The sequence below is a fragment of the Carcharodon carcharias genome, chromosome 11, assembly GCF_017639515.1.
Source record: "Carcharodon carcharias isolate sCarCar2 chromosome 11, sCarCar2.pri, whole genome shotgun sequence".
NCBI classification, from domain to species: Eukaryota; Metazoa; Chordata; class Chondrichthyes; order Lamniformes; family Lamnidae; genus Carcharodon; species Carcharodon carcharias.
Window position 1 is genome coordinate 161,748,436 of NC_054477.1, and position 16,506 is coordinate 161,764,941.

Genomic DNA, 16,506 nt, shown 5'->3' on the forward strand with positions numbered 1-16,506 from the left:
AGCACTGAAGATTTTTATTTCTCTCACCCTTTGAGCTGGGGGTTACCACTGACCAGAAACTGAACTGGACTAGACATGTAAATACTGTGGCCACAAGTGCATGTCAGAGGTTAGGAATTGTGCAACAAGTAACCCACCTCCTGACTCCCCAAAGCCTGTCCACCAACTACAAGGCACAAGTCAGGAGTGTGATGGAATACTCCCCACTTGCTTGGATAAGTGTAGCTCCCACAACGCTCAAGAAGCTTGACACCGCCCAGGACAAAACAGCCTGCTTGATTGGCACCACATCCACAAACATTCACTCCCCCCACCACTGACGCACAGTAGCAGCAGTGAGTACCATCCACAAGATGCACTGCAGGAATTCACCAAGGCTCCTTAGACACCACCTTCCAAACCCACGACTACTACCATCCAGAAGAACAAGGGCAGCAGACACATGGGAACACCACCACCTGGAAGTTCCCATCCAAATCACTCACCATCCTGACTTGGAAATATATCGGCCGTTCCTTCACTGTCGCTGGGTCAAAATCCTGGAACTCCCTCCCTAACAGCACTGTGGGTGTACCTATACCACATGGACTACAGTGGTTCAAGAAGGCAGCTCAACACCACCTTCTCAAGGGTAACTAGGGATGGGCAATAAATGCTGACCCAGCCAGCGAAGCCCACTTCCCATGAATGAATTAAATAAAATTGCACCTGAACATCCTTCATGGCTGCTCTAGTGTCTAACCTCACATTAAGAGGGTTCAATGATGTAAGATACATGCTAATGCACTGAGCTCTCGGCACACAAATTTCCTCAAAGCCATGTTGTTTATAGATCTAGGTGATATTACTCCTATTATAAAATAATAGCCCCTGGTGCTCCTGCAGTCTGTGCTGCAGTGTTTACCTTGAAAAGGTATTGGCAAGAAAGGTGTTTACTCTCAGCTTCTTGTTTAAAAAAATGATATTGCTGTTTCAACATTTGCCACAGAGTCTTTCAGTGATAGGGCCATGTTCCACTACCCCATATTTATTATACGGCTTAATACACAGTTACTCAGTTCTGCTCTCCTCTAATTCCGTTCTCTTGAGCATCCAGTTTTTCATCCCTCCACCTTTGGCAACTGTGCCTTCAACTGCCTGGGCCCTAAGCTCTGCAATTCTCTTCCTAAACGTCTCCACCTCTCAACCTCTTTTCTCCTTTTGAGATAACACTTAAAGCCTACCTTTTTGACCCAGCTTTTGGTCACTTGACTTCATATAAACTGACGTGACTCGGTGTCAAGTCTGTTTTTATTGACAATGTTCTTGTTGAGCAGATTGAGAATTTTTATCACATTAAAGATGCTACATAAATCCAAGTTGTTGTTTATTCATTCCTTGGTAATCAGTTGATTTAGTAGGAAGCTTGAAAGGCCAAAGGGAGCTTGAGACCTGCCTCTCAGCCTTTTACAGACGTGTGCTTGTTGGGCATTGGTGGCTATTTGCCTGCACCACACAAGGTCTGAGGCAGCTTTAACTGCAAGTTACCAGAAAGTGTAAACTCAGCCCCTACCCAGCACTGGCATGATAAACTTTCACCTGCAATCTAGGGAGAGTATATCTGTGGAATATGAGACAAAGGATCATAGCCTTAAACTCAGAGCCAGGCCATATCAGGAGAGAAGTTAGGAAACACATCTTACACAAAACGTGGTGGTGTGGAACTCTCTCCCACAAAAATCAGTATATTTTAGTTCAAATAATAGTTATAAATCTGAGATCAATAGATCTTTGTTGGCCAAGCACATTAAGGGATATTGGGAAAAGGTGGGTATATGGAGTTAAGACACAAATCAGCCATGATCTAGTTGAGTGGCAGAACAGTATTGAGGGGCTGAATGGCCTACTCTTGTTCGTATGTGGAACTCAGAAGTGATCATGTACAGACTCCACCTGGATCTCTGGAGGTCCAGGAGCCCATTGATGAATTCCACATGATCGAGATCTCCCCTCCCGAAAAGACAAGAATAATTCAAATTGGGGCCCACAAGCAAGAAGATAAAATCCCACAAAAATCAACACTTCAACCCTGCAAGATCATTCTACAGGTTTCTTGATTTTCCAAGAATCAATTGGGCCTCAAGGATTGTTACCAAACTATCTCCAACAACCAGACAGATACTGTCCTTACAAACTGAATACATCACATGGTCTCTTCCAGGCACCAACATGTCACAAAATAAATCTAAAAAAAGTAAGGCTTACATTTCCATAGCATCTTTCATTACCTCAGGAGGTGTTGATAGGCTTCACAGCCAATTAAGTACTTTTTAAAGTGTAGTCACTGTTGCAATATAGGAAACGCAGCAGCCAATTTGCGCACAGCAAGCTCCCACAAATAGCAATGTGATAATGATCAGATAATCTATTGTACTGACATTGGTTGAAGGATAAAGATTCTTTACACCAGGCGCACCAGATTACAGAAGAAAGTAATCGATTATTGATCCAAACCCAAAGCTAGAAATGATTTCAACAATTTACACCTAATCCGACACATACTAAGGTTGCCTTAGACCGCAGTCACCAGTCAAGGAGCATTAGGTGCAACTCAAGTTTCACCAGGAAGTGCCACTAAGTATTCACTGAGTTCATTCACAGTATTGGGCATGCGTTCCTTCAATCAATCACCTGTAGATGTCATCAACAACCCCTGTCCGCACCAAAACATTCAAAATAAATGAATAACAAATGTGAAGAAAGTTCTGTCGATCATGTGGGGGAGGCTAAAACGAAGGGTCAGCAGTGTATGAAAGTCACTAATGAATCCAATCAGGAATTCAGGAGAAAATTCTTTACCCAGAGAGTGGTGAGAGTGTGGATCTCGCTACCACAGGGAGTGGTTGAGGTGAATAGTATAGATCCATTTGAGGGGAAGCTGGATAAACACATGAAGGAGAAAGGAGTAGAAGGAAATGCTGATAGGGTGAGAGAGGCTCATGAGGAACATAAAGACCAGCATGGAACTGTCAGGCTGAATGGCCTGATTCTGGGCTGTAAACATTTTCTAATGATCTCTTCTGCTGAAATGCAAAGTGCCTTATTTCTTATGTGGTCATAATTAGAATTTTGTTGCTAAACTCTATTATTATAATTTTCTGTTAAATTGGGTCACAATACAGTATAGTTATGTTGAAGATAAATGCTACTTATGCATTAAAATACTCTGTTTCTACAAAAGACATGTGTAAGGCCATTCAAGTCATACATTGATTTTCTGCGTTTATTGGCTTGACCTATATACAAGATTTCAAATAACTTTAGTCAGTCATTTTGCACACCTACATTGATTTTACACAAAGCATTATCACTGAGTACTTCCATCATTTTCTGTTCTAATTTTAGATTTCCAGCATCCCCAATATTCTGCTTTTCGATTACATACAGAGTACTGTTCAGTTCCGGTCTGCAGATTGTGGAAGGCATGTGGAGACACTGGAGACAGCAGAGTCACAAGAGTGATGCTAGAACCAAGTGGTTATACAGAGCAGGAAAGGTTGAATAAACTGGGGCTCTTTCCTCTGGAAAAGAGAAGATTGAGGGGTAACCTGATTGAGGTCCTTAAAATGATGAACAGCTTTGGTAGGGTCAACACAGAGACCTAAACTAGGGATCATAAATATAAGAGAGTCAACAATAAATCCAACAGGGAATTCAGGAGAAACTTCTTTACCCAGAGAGTGGTGAGAATGTGGAACTCGCTACCAAAGGAAGTGGTTGAGATGAATAGTACAGATAAATTTAAGGGGAAGCTGGATAAACAAATGAGCAAGAAAGGAATAGAAGGTGGGGTGAGATGAAGTAGGGTGTGAGGGGGCTCAAGTGGATCATAAACACCAGCACGGACCAGTTGGACTGAATGGCTTGTTTCGGTACTGGACACTCTGTGCAATTCCATCATTTCCATCATCAGTAAAATGATGGAATGGGTCATCAACAGTGCTATCAAGCGGCACTTGCTTAGCAATAACCTGCTCACTGACGCCCACTTTGGGTTCCACCAGAGCCACTCAGCTCCTGAACTCATTACAACCTTGGTTCAAACATGGACAAAAGAGCTGAACTCCTGAGGTGAGGTGAGAGTGACTGCCCTTGACATCAAGGCAGCATTTGACCGAGTGTGGCATCAAGGAGCCCTAGCAAAACTGGAGCCAATGGGAATCAGGGGGAAAACTCTCTGCTGGTTGGAGTAATACCTAGCACAAAGGAAGATGGTTGTGGTTGTTGGAGGTCAGTTCATCTCAGCTCCAGGACATCACTGCAGGAGTTCCTCAGGGTAGTGCCCTCAACCCAACGATCTTCAGCTACTTCATCAATGACCTTCTTTCGATCATAAGGTCAGAAGTGGGGATGTTCGCTGATGATTACACAATGTTCAGCACCGTGACTCCTCAGATACTGAAGCAGTCCATATCCAAATGCAGCAAGACCTGGACAATATCCAGGCTTGGACTGACAAGTGGCAAGTAACATTCATGCCATGCAAGTGCCAGGCAATGACCATCTGCAACAAGAGAGAATCTAACCATCAGCCCTTGATGTTCAATGGCATTACCATTGCTGAATCCCCCACTATCAGCATCCTGGGGGTTACCATTGACCAGAAACTGAACTAGGCTAGCCATGTAAATACTGTGGCTACAAGAGTAGGTCAGAGGCTGGGAATCCTGTGGCGAGTAACTCACCTCCTGACTCTCCAAAGCCTGTCCACCATCTACAAGGCACAAGTCAGGAGTGTGATGGAATACTCCCCACTTGCCTGGATGAGCGCAGCTCCCACAACACTCAAGAAGCTTGACACCATCCAGGACAAAGCAGCCCGCTTGATTGGCACCACATCCACAAACATTCACTCCCTCCACCACCGACGCACAGTGTCAGCAGTGTGTACCATCTACAAGATGCACTGCAGGAATTCACCAAGGCTCCTTAAACAGCAGCTTCCAAACCCACGACTGCTACCATCTAGAAGGACAAGGGCAGCAGATAGATGGGAGCACCACCACCTGGAAATTCCCCTCCAAGTCGCTCACCATCCTGACTTGGAAATATATCACCATTCCTTCACTGTCGCTGGGTCAAAATCCTGGAACTCCCTCCCTAACAGCACTGTGGGTGTACCTACACCACAGGGACTGCAGCGGTTCAGGAGGGCGACTCACCACCACCTTCTCAAGGGCAATTAGGGATGGGCAATAAATGCTGACCTAGCCAGAAAAGCCCAAATCTTGTAAATGAATAAAAAAAAAATCAACATAATTTATTTCTAAAGTGACTGAGTAAACTATGTTTTGTGCTTTCTTGTGTTTAGTCATAGCACATATGGAGTGTGCAAGATGAAACCCTCTGCCCAACAATGCATGCAACTTTAAGTCAGGTTTTCAAAGTTAAGCAGACAGCACATTACCTCACTATAAACCATTGTGCAAGTTGCAAGCTGAACCTGCTGTTTAAAGCATCTCCACAGCACCAATTCATCAATGCTTTATCTTCACAGCCCAGCTCTGCTTCATAGCCAAGAGTAAGCTTCGTTTTAACAAGCAGGTAAACGTTTTTAAATAATGATTGAGTACCAACCTAAACAAGTAGGGTGTGAATGACTGCGTTCCTTGCATGCAGTTACCACGCAATGCACAATTCTGAGCACCAATTCTTGCTTGGGAGCCAACCAGAAACATAGGAATGGCAGGAGAACCTTCAGTCCCTCAAGCCTGTTCCACCTTTTAATAAGATCATTGACAATCTGTATCTTAACTCCACTTACCCAACTCTTATATCCTTTTGTACTTCTGACTAGCAAAAATTTACCAATTGCAGATTGAAAATTATTGAGCTAGCGTCTACTATATTTTGTGGGACAGAGTACCATATTTTGACCACCCCTTGTGGGTGAAAGTTTTTTCTAACTTGCTCCTGAATGGTCTGGCTCTGATATCAAGGTTACTCCATCCCCAAATGTCCCAGATTCCTCTACCAGAGGGAAAAGATTCTCACTACCTACCCTACGGCCAGATGCATATAGGGCAGGTGTGCAACAGGTGAGTGCTTATCAGCAGGTGTGTAATGCATGGGTGTGTATCAGGCAGGTGTGTAATGCAACAGGCAGGTGTGTTACGGGCAGGAGTGTAACAGGCGGGTGTATAATGGGAAGGTGTGTATTGGGCTGGTGTGTAGGGGCAGGTGTGCAACAGTTCGTTGTGTAACAGGTGGTGGTGTAACAAGTGGATGTGTAATAGACAGGGTTGCAACAGTTTAGAGTGTAATGGGCAGGTGCATAATGGTTGGGTATATAATGGGTGGATATGTAATAAGCGGGTGCATAACAGGCAGTTGTGTAATGGGCGGGTGTGTAATGGGTGGGTGGGTATCTAACAGGTGGATGTATTACTGGCAGGGTATGTGTTTAGTAGGTGGATGTGTAATCAGGTGTTTTATAGGCATGAGTGTAAGGGGTGGGTATGTAACAGCCAGGTGTATAACTGGTGGGTGTGTACAGGCAGGCGTATACTAATGGGGTATGTAACAGACAGGTGTTTAATGGATTATTGTGTAATGGATTTTTGTATAACGGGCAGGTGTGTAATGATCGGGTATATAATGGGCAGGTAGAAAAACAGAAAATGCTGGAAAAGCCCAGCATGTCTGGCAGCATCTGTGGAAAGGGAAACAGGGTTAATGTTTTGAGTCTGTATGACTCTTCTTCAGTATTTTGCTTTGATTATGATGGGAGGGTGTTTAACGGGTTGGGATGCAATGTTTGGGTGTGTGACAACTGAGTGTATAACGGGTCTGTGTGTGTAACAGATAAGTGTGTATCAGGCATGTGTGTAACAGGTGGGTATATAATGGGCGTGTGTGTAACAGGCTGGTGTTTAACAGATGGTGTGGAATAGTTGGGTGCGTGATGGGCCTGTGTATAACAGATGAGTGTGTAATAAGCAGATGTGTAACAGCTGGGTATGTAAAAGGCATGTGTGCAACAAGCAGCTGATCTGGTTTCTAACCATTTTGTACCTCACCCAACATTGAATTTCACCTTTTGTAAGTCCTAAGAATTCAACCAAATCAGCACATGAAGACTAAGGGAGAAAACTAATATGTAACAGTACACTTATCACACACACCGGTGCCTAGAAATTGAAGTAAAGGAATAAAAAAACAAATAAAATGCTGAGATCAATAACTGAAAAATAGAGTACAATCTTATTGAAGTTTTGCTAAAACCATACAATGGTCTCATTAAATCATATTTGAAACAGTGCTCAGCTCTGTGATTAAAATAAGACGTACAAACATTAGAGATGATAGAGAAGCAGGCAGCAAGATGGATCCGAATGGAAAGGGGATGAGTACGGAGGGAAGGATTGAAGAAACTCAAATGCAAAAGAGAGCTATTGAAGAGAGAAATTAATTGACAAGTGAAATATTAAATGGTTTAGATCTTCCAGATAAAACGTGGATAATATTTCACAATCAGCCAGCAAATAATGACCAAAGAACATAAATTCAAATCAATGAAACAGATATCAGGAGAACTGTTATTCAGTGATAAATATTTGGCGAGATTTGCCAGATAAGATGACTGTGAAAGCACGTGTGTTACTCAGAGGACAGCTCAATGTTGAGATGGGAGCAGTCGTATTCAAGGGAAATGAGCTTCAAGAAACTGATGGCCTTTTCTCATGCTTGACTTTTCTAATGGTCATAGCAAAAACAAGATTATTAGTCATCCGATTGGTGCAGTAGGTTATAAGACAAAGGGCAACATTTCTGCACTAAATTAGCTGCCTATTCATTAAGAATAGGACCTGCTCATCTTTTATAAATATCAGAGGGAGTAACCCATGACTTTTCAAGGGGGTAATTTCCTGAGGACATTCTAATGTTGCAGATCCTTAGATGTCAACAGCGGCTATCAGAAAATCACAGACTCCTCGCAATTTTCTGAGATGTGCTTATTACCAGGGAGGTTTGCTAACACTGACACATACTCATGATACTAGCTCATCAACATGAACCCAATATTTCAAGGGTTTCCTAACAATCCAAACATTGGAATACACAGTGTAATCTTCCATCAGATTCTGTTCTTTTTTTTTTAAGATTTGGTTCCAGGAGTGAGGTTACTGGTTTTGAAAGCAGGGCAGTGTTTATTTCACTTGTATGTTTTTATAAAATACGCCGTCCTCTGGTCTTTAACAGTTAAAATTAGCGCCAATATGACACTTTGAAGGCCGCAAGACTGTCACCATTTCTATCAAATAATAAAGTTGGATACAGTAAAAAGCAAAACCAATGGATTTATTGAGATTGTAATATGTAGACTGTCTATTAGATGTTTTGTTATGAAATATGATACTGAATCTGATAGTTTTAAATATGTAAAAGTCAGATTCAACACATGTAAAAGATTGCATGAGAAAACAAAATATGTTATATAGAGAATTAAATGAAGTCCAATAACCGTACCAGGAAGCTAGTTAAAACAAAGACATTTTATATCTAATTATTAACAGCAGTAATTTAGAAAAAGTACAGAAATACATGGACTGGAAGTCCAATAATAACACAAACAGGATGGTAGGCAGAATATTGGCACAACAGTGTATAAAGAGTTGGGTCAATTCCATGATTTTGAAAGGACAGATATCAAACAAAACTGAAAGATGTGAAGTTATGTGTCCTTCTTCTGCCCCTCATTCCACATTGGCTCCAGCTACAGAGCAGCAGACAGTGACTAAGCTTTTGTAATCTAATGGCGTAGTAAGATGATCTCACCAGCTCCAAGAGTTAAGTGAAGCCAATTTTTAATTTCTATGACTGAAATGATTAAAGAAGAGAAAGACTTTCATTTAAGTAGCACTTTTCAAGACCATAAGACATCTCAAAGTGCTTTACAGCCAAGGAAATATACTTTTTGAAGTGCAGTCATCATATTAATGTAGGAAACACAGAGCCAATTTACACACAGCAAACTTCCACAAACAGCAATGTGATAATGACCAGATAATTTGTCTTAGTGATGTTGCTGGAAGGATAAATATTGGCCACGACACCAGGAAATAACTCCCCTGATCTTCTTTGAAATAATGCCATGGATACTATTATGGCCACCTGTGTTGGCAGACTTGGCTTTGGTTTAACATCTCATCCAGAAGATGGTACCTCAAACATGGCAGCACTCCCTCAGTACCGCACTGGGAGAATCAGCTTTAATTTTTGTACTCAAATCCTGAGGCAGGGCTTGACCCTACAATCATCTGACTGATATGCTAGGTCTGCTATGCATCAAGCCACCGCTGACAATACAAACACAATTTTATAAACTGTCTTGTTTCAGTGCCCTATGCTACACAGTTGTGGGGCTGTCTCATAAGGTGGATATAGAAACATGTTAATGACTTAATTTTATTTAGTTTTAACTTGTTGTTCTCCTACTATTGAATGTTGTCCATTAAAAAATATTTGATCAATTTTACAATGATCCTTTTAAAATAAGCCATCATTTTCACAAAGGATCTGAAGGCATTTGAGAGGGTGCAGAAAGGATTCTTGGGAATTCTTCCAGTGATGAGGAACTTCAGTTACGTAGCTCAGTTGAAGAAGTTGAGATTGTTCTCCTTCAAGGAGGCAAGACTGAGAGGAGATTTGATAGAGGTATTTAAAAATCATGAGAGCTCTGGAAAGAGCAAATGGGGAGAAACAGTTTCCACTGGTGGAAGGATCAAAAACCAGAAGACACCAATTTAAGGTGATTGGCAAAAGAGGCAACTGTGACATGAGGAAAAACTTGTTTACACAGCGGGTGGTTAGGGTCTGAAAAACACTGCCTGAGAATGTGGTGGAGGCAGATTCAATTCAGGCTTTCAAATAGAATTGAATAATTACCTGCAGATTGAAGGTTTACAGGACTAAGGAGAAAAGGCAGGGTAGTGGCAATTGGTGAGTTGCTACTGCAGAGATCCAGCACAGGTATGATGGGCTGAATGGCCTTCTTCTGTGCTGTAACCATTCTATGATTTTTGGACACCATTTGATCGCCCACTTCAGCTATTCAGCAACATCAACTTACATTTATATAGTGCCTTTAACATCCTGAGGTGCCTCTCAGGGCATAGACAGGCAAAAATTGGCATTGATTTCCAAGGAAAAGACATTAGAACAGGTGACCAAACCAAAAGGTTGGTTACAGAGAGTTGGTTAAGGAATGTCTCATGATGTGCAAGAGAGGCAGAGAGGTTTAGGAAAGAGATTTCAGAGCTTATGGCACTGACAACTGAAGGGTCAGCCACCAGTAGTGGAGAGCTGGAAATCAGGCAGGCCAGAGTTAGAGGAGTGCAGATAGCACAGAGTTTTGTAGGGTTGGAGGAGGTTCTAGATATAGGGAAGGGTGAGGCCATGGAGAGATTTGAACAAGAATGAGAATTTTAAAATTGAGATATTGCTGGATTGAGAGCCAGTGTAAGTCAGTGAGTGCAAGGGCGATGGGAGAAAGAAATTGTAAAATCCACTAAATCATTGAATAATGCAGCAATGGAGATCATTCAACCCATTGTGCCTGCGCTGGCTCTTTGAAAGAGCTATCCAACTATTCCCATTCCCCCTGCTCTTCACCCATAGCCCTGCAAACTTTTCCTCTTCAAATATTTATCCAATCCCCTTTTGAAAATTACTGTTGAATCTGCTTTCACCAGCTTTTCAGGCCAATCATTCCAGATCACAAAAACTCACTGAAAAAGAAAAATCCTCATCTTCCCACTGGTTCTTCTGCCAATTATCTTCAATCTATGTCCGTTTGGTTACTGACCCTCCTGTCAGTGGAAACAGTTTCTCCTTATTTCCTCTATGTAAACCCTCCGTAATTCAGATAAGGCAATGCAAAGAGGTGAATTTCCGTGGGGCAATTTCCTGTTTGACCTGAAACTATTCAGAATTCCAGGAAACCGGTTACGCAATTTTCCAGGGTTTCCATGGTTCTTCCGTGGTTAAGACTGACAACTTCACCAGAATTCACCCCCGGGATCTTTAGGGTTGTTACAAAACACAAGGCGACAAGAGTTAGTGAAGTTTGGATTGTCTGAAAAACTTCGAGAGTGAAGTTCAAATAATTTGCCAATATCATCTCAGTTTTGAAATATGATACATAGATATTATTACTATTGTTTTGTTGGTTTATGACAGTGAAATGGCTTTGTCGCTGGAATAGAAGGCTGGACAAATCATTGCTTGAAGTGAGACTGCTGTAGATATTAGAGAAAGTCACTGAAAGGATTGATTTTAACACATTTTAAAATGACAAGGTCTGTGCAGCCCCTGCTCAGTTACCGTATCTCTGCTGTTTAGCAATGTTGGACAGTGTAAATCCTTCCAGGCAGTTCCCCTGATAAAGATATTAATACTCAGCATTAAATAAAAATATTCCAATCATAAATAGAAGATAGTCGCTTAATAAATCCAATAGGGAATCCAAGAGAAACTCCTTTACCCAGAGACTAGAGGGAATGTGGAATTCACTGACACAGGGTGAATAGTATAGATACATTTAAGGGAAAGCCTGAGAAACACATGAGGGAGAAAGGAATAGAAGGACATGTTACTAGGTTGAGATGAAGTAGTGTATGAGCAGTACAAAATGGACCAGTTGGGCCAAATGGCCTGTTTCTGTTCTGTAAGTATTGAAAGCTCGGTGATTTTATTCCGTCTAGATTTGAGCTGCAAGAACCAGGAAATTCTCAAGTTTGATTCCGAGTCTGAACTAGTTGAACTTAACAGGAGGTGATACAATTGACCTCAACATCTCTGAGTCAGGGATGGCATAATCAATCAATGTCTATCAAATCAAATCCCACCATGAGAATTTGAATTCAGTTTAAAATTGATCTGGAAATGTAAGGGACCATGTCACTGTAAAAGTAACCACGAAGCTATTGAATTGTTGTAAAAACTGAATTGAGTCGTCAATGTCCTTCAGGGAGCAAGGCTTACTGCCCTTACCCGTTCTGGCCTATATGTGACTCCAGTTCCACATCAATGACTCTTAACTGCCCTCTGGAATGGCCTAATATGCCATTCAGTTATATCAAACCATTTGCTATCAGTGATCACCACCTTCTCAGAAGACCTGGGGTTGCAATAAACGTCAGCCTTGCTACAATATTCACATCATCAGAAAGATTAATAAATCGGTTATCTCTATGTTAAAAAAGCTATTCTTTACCAGTTGGAACCGGCATCACATTACCATGACTGAAGCATCTGAACAAAATGGATATCGGTCATGATATGGCCAGAGGGTGGGATTGCTGGGATTGTAAATTACAGGGAGTTGGTAAAATTTGTCAATATTACAAAGGATTACAGACAGCTAGTATCACTTTATAAGTCAGCAATGCAATCAACTGCTTCTCAAAGCATTGCAGCCCACAAGGAATAATCACAAGAGCTTTTTTCTTTCATGCTCTTGTGAAGCAACTTGAGATGTTTTCCTACGTTAAAGGTGCTATATAAATGTTGAGCGTTGTTGTTTATAGACATCAGCAGAACTCTTGACATTGAATTACTGCCTTAAACTCACTACCTAGTCTCTTAAAATATTTTTCATTCTCAAATGCTCTCACTGTTGTGTAGCCATTGAGGTCAGGGAATGTAGAAGAGAGTGTAATGAATGTGAAACCTAAAACCACACGCCATTGTGTTCGAGGGCACATCTTTTTAATTTCTGCTCATTCGCCATATAAATTATAAAAGTATAATACATTCAGTCAGGTGGACGTTTCGTAAGAAGCTATTACATAGCAAACAACTCTTGTTTGGAAATAACAAACCGTAGTGAATAATAGGTTTTCCCGTAACAAGCAAGAAATATTTCTAGTTCTATATATGGTTTGCGTAGAATTAAAAAATAAGAGTATTTGAAGAAACTAATTATATTCTGAGTCTGCTGGCAGCTGCTGTGATCAGTTAGCGTATGCTGAATTCCATTCACATTATAGACCAGTAAAATATTTAGCTCTTGTGCAGGACTCTGGGTGAATAAAGGCAGCTAAATCAATACCACGGAACATCCCTAAAACATCACAGGCAAGCTACTCAAACAGAACAACGGAAGAATTCTGATTTGACTTTCCATGCTCAGTGTCCAAGCTGCCTGTACAGATTTCTGCATTAACTCCTGCCCTTTAACCCTTTGTGAACCAGCCTCAACATGTGTCCACTTTTTAAAAAAAAAATCCGGACTAGTTCATTCTGCGAAAAACTCATGCTATTTCTTTTCTGTTTGCATATGAGGTACGGTCGAGAGCTATGGGTCTCCCAACACAGCTGGGAGGTCAAGGGATTAAATTGAAAACATGTTTATGTTTTGCTGTTTGTTATGAAAGAAGGTGACACATTCTTCCCGCATAAATCACCAACTTCATGTCTCACACAATTGCCACTTGGCTCTAGATCTTAATCGCAAAACTGGCATTTCTAACGCTGATATTGACTGACAGGAATTTAACGTGTGTTATTATTAAATCTTTAGAATATTTTTTTGAGATTCTTTAATGCCTGGTTTACCTCGATCTAGCAGTTCAGACTTGACTGCTGATGTTGTTAGCAAGGTTTATACATTCCTGGTATCAGGACTTGGTCAGAAGTTGTTTTTTACACACACGGCAAGTATTTGAACCCATCATTCAGACAGCGGTCCCCATGCGGGAACTATCTGGGATTAGTTTGCAGGATAAAGCGAATTTAAACAGCCCCACTGGACTAAGAGATTATGGGGAAGTAATACACTGGACAGGGATTAAAGCGATGCAAAGGTATTAAAAGCCGGACTTTCACAGATTAAATAGCCCATCAAATAAATAATTAGAGAAAAAAAGTTCAAGTGTTGGTAACTTCCCAGGTGGGTTTTATTTGTAATGTATAAACGTGATTCTGATGCTTGGGGCGAATGTTAACAAAGCACTGGGAGGTCCCCCTTTCACCGCCCTGTTAAACTACAATTGGATTTACTGAAACTCTGGATGTCCACGGTCGCTGAACTTCACCTAATCGTTTTCCGGGTGTAAATATTTATCCTAACGAATTTAAGCGGCAGGCCGATGTTGGGTGATAAAAAAAAGGTTTTTTTTATTGAAGTGAGGCGTCACGTTGTGTTGCCGTGCCCAGAATGTGTCAACAACCCTCAGTCTGACGGCCACAACAGCTCCGAGCACCGTCCGTCCACCTCCACCTCCAGTGGGTTCCTGCTTTGGAGGCTGGGTGTTGTGTCAGGGAGTGGGCGCACGCACCCATTAAGATCTTTTCGCGAAGCCAACTTTGAAAGCTGGGAAGGTACCCTAGGGCTGAGGAGACTGAAGACAGACAGGTTCTTCACGCCGCAAGAACCGGGCTCTGGAATTGGAGGAGAGAATGCCGCTCGGATCCTGGCGCTTTTTCACAGTGATGGTACTGAGAGGGGCGGCTCGGCATTGAATAAATCGCCATTCGAAGCTGAATTAACATGAATGTGTAAACTGTGCTTGTTGTACGGGACACTTCAACATTCCACCACCTCCCCCCACCCCACCCACCCCCCACCGCCCCCCAACCCCCGGTCAATTTACATCCGCCTCGGATTTTTTATCATTTATCTGAAACTTCGAACTTCATGTCATCTTTTATCGTTTGGTCCATTGTTGTGTTTTGCTTACGCTTCTTGCTGATCCGCGGGATCGGTGTTTTATAGGGTGATTCATTTGTTTATTTGTGATTTATAGGGCGCTTTGCTCTGTCCTTCTGCTTATTTGTCACGTTTCAAGTGCCTTCCGTCTCAGAGAGAGAGAGAGAATTTAAACGCGCTGAGCTGCCGTCAGATGCAGCGGCCATCTCCAAAACCCTTCTGTAAAGGTGACTGTGTTCAAGAATGTGTTAACCTGCATCCCACTCCGAATAGGATTCTGTGTCTGGCAGCTCAGATGCAGGTTTGCTACAAATGCACCGTCAGGAAATCAAAATATACACCGTTTACCCCGGTTGTTCGCGGATCCATAAAACAATTCGGGTTTAATAATGAAACGCGCAAATCAATTCTCCAGAAAAAAAAAATCTATTATTTGGTGCAGATTCCTGCTCTATAAAAATCCCTCTCGATAGATTTGGAACATAGTAATTTTCAATTTCACATGGGTGGTTTTCTGCTATATGATCTGACCGTTAGGTTCACAGCTAGGTGAATGGACGGCAAGGTGGGGATTATACATGAATAAAGACATTTATTCCCTCCGTTTTTTGGAGAAGTTGGGGCTATTGAAGGTTAACCACTGCCTTAGCCCAGGAAAAGCTCTTTAACTGCTGAGAGGTCGGGTTCCCTGTTAAATACTGACACCAGATCCAGTCTGAAGTATTGTGACTGCCAGCCACAAATTCTTCACTCCCCACCTGATGAATCCTCGGCTGATAACATTCTCTCATTCCGGCGCCGTACAGCGAACCAACTGGCGCACACCTTTCTCAAACCTGCACCTTTCAAAATGCTGTCTTGAGGAATCTTCCAACCAGTACCGCTCACTTGCTACAATCCCTTCAATACTTACACAGCCGGATCCGCTCTACAGATTAAATCAGGGAAGAATTTCCCTTAACTCTCTCCAACTGAACACATTACCGTTATTCACATTGAATACCTAATTCCAAGGTAACACTGTGTGCACGCCTGTTTACTCAGCTTTCCTGAGTGAAAAGGTCTTTTTTTTTTGTAATTTAGAAAAAAAAATCACAAACCTGGTCTCCTTAATCTTCTCTTTTTCATTCCGAAGATCCTGACTTTGGAAAAGATATCTACCAGATTCCCGTTGCAAATTCCTTTGCTTTTGTGAGGGCTACTAATGCGTTTGGTGACTATTGGTCTGTCCAAGTGATGTTCCCGAGCCTGCCGTTTCTGCCGGATCAGTGAGCTGGCAATAGCCGCTGCCATGGCTAAGTGTTGGCGATCAGAATTATACAGACAAAAAAAACCCCCCAAAACAACCGCGATCCCACACCTCTCCTCTCTCAATGCATCAAGTCTTTCATGGAGACTTGTTTTTTTTTCAAATTCTTGATTACAATGTCACTGCTTCAGATTTCCCGTGTGTTTAAGAGCGATGGGCCACAAGACTCTCTCACTGTTAAGCACCGGATATTTTTCATTCTTGACACCAAACCGGCAAGACTCCCATCCCTCATGAACTCTTCCATCCTTCACTTCGATTCCAAAGATCCGGAGCAAGTCAGGCGCTCAAACCAGGGATTCGTCACCCGGGATTATCCTCTTGTGGTGGAGGTTCATCACATTCTTTATTCTCGGAATTTATTGAATTATCTTCAACAGGAACCAGATTTAATATTTTTTTCTCGCTCTCGTTTTGACACCAATCACCTTTACTGTGAGCGGCGTCACATTCGCAAAGTAGGAGCGGCTGCTCTTCACAGCTCCCCCTCTACAAACCTGGTCAA

At 42.0% G+C, this 16,506-nt stretch overlaps 1 protein-coding gene across 2 annotated transcripts in view; it reads right to left on the bottom strand.

Moving 5' to 3' along the window:
• fgf14 (fibroblast growth factor 14) overlaps positions 1–15,985 on the bottom strand; it is a 213,966-nt gene extending 197,981 nt beyond the window's left edge. For both annotated transcript variants that reach the window (XM_041199280.1, XM_041199281.1), the window contains exon 1: positions 15,793–15,985. In XM_041199280.1, coding sequence (XP_041055214.1) covers positions 15,793–15,985 — 193 coding nt within the window. The remainder of the gene's footprint in view (positions 1–15,792) is intronic.
• Positions 15,986–16,506: the final 521 nt, after the last annotated feature.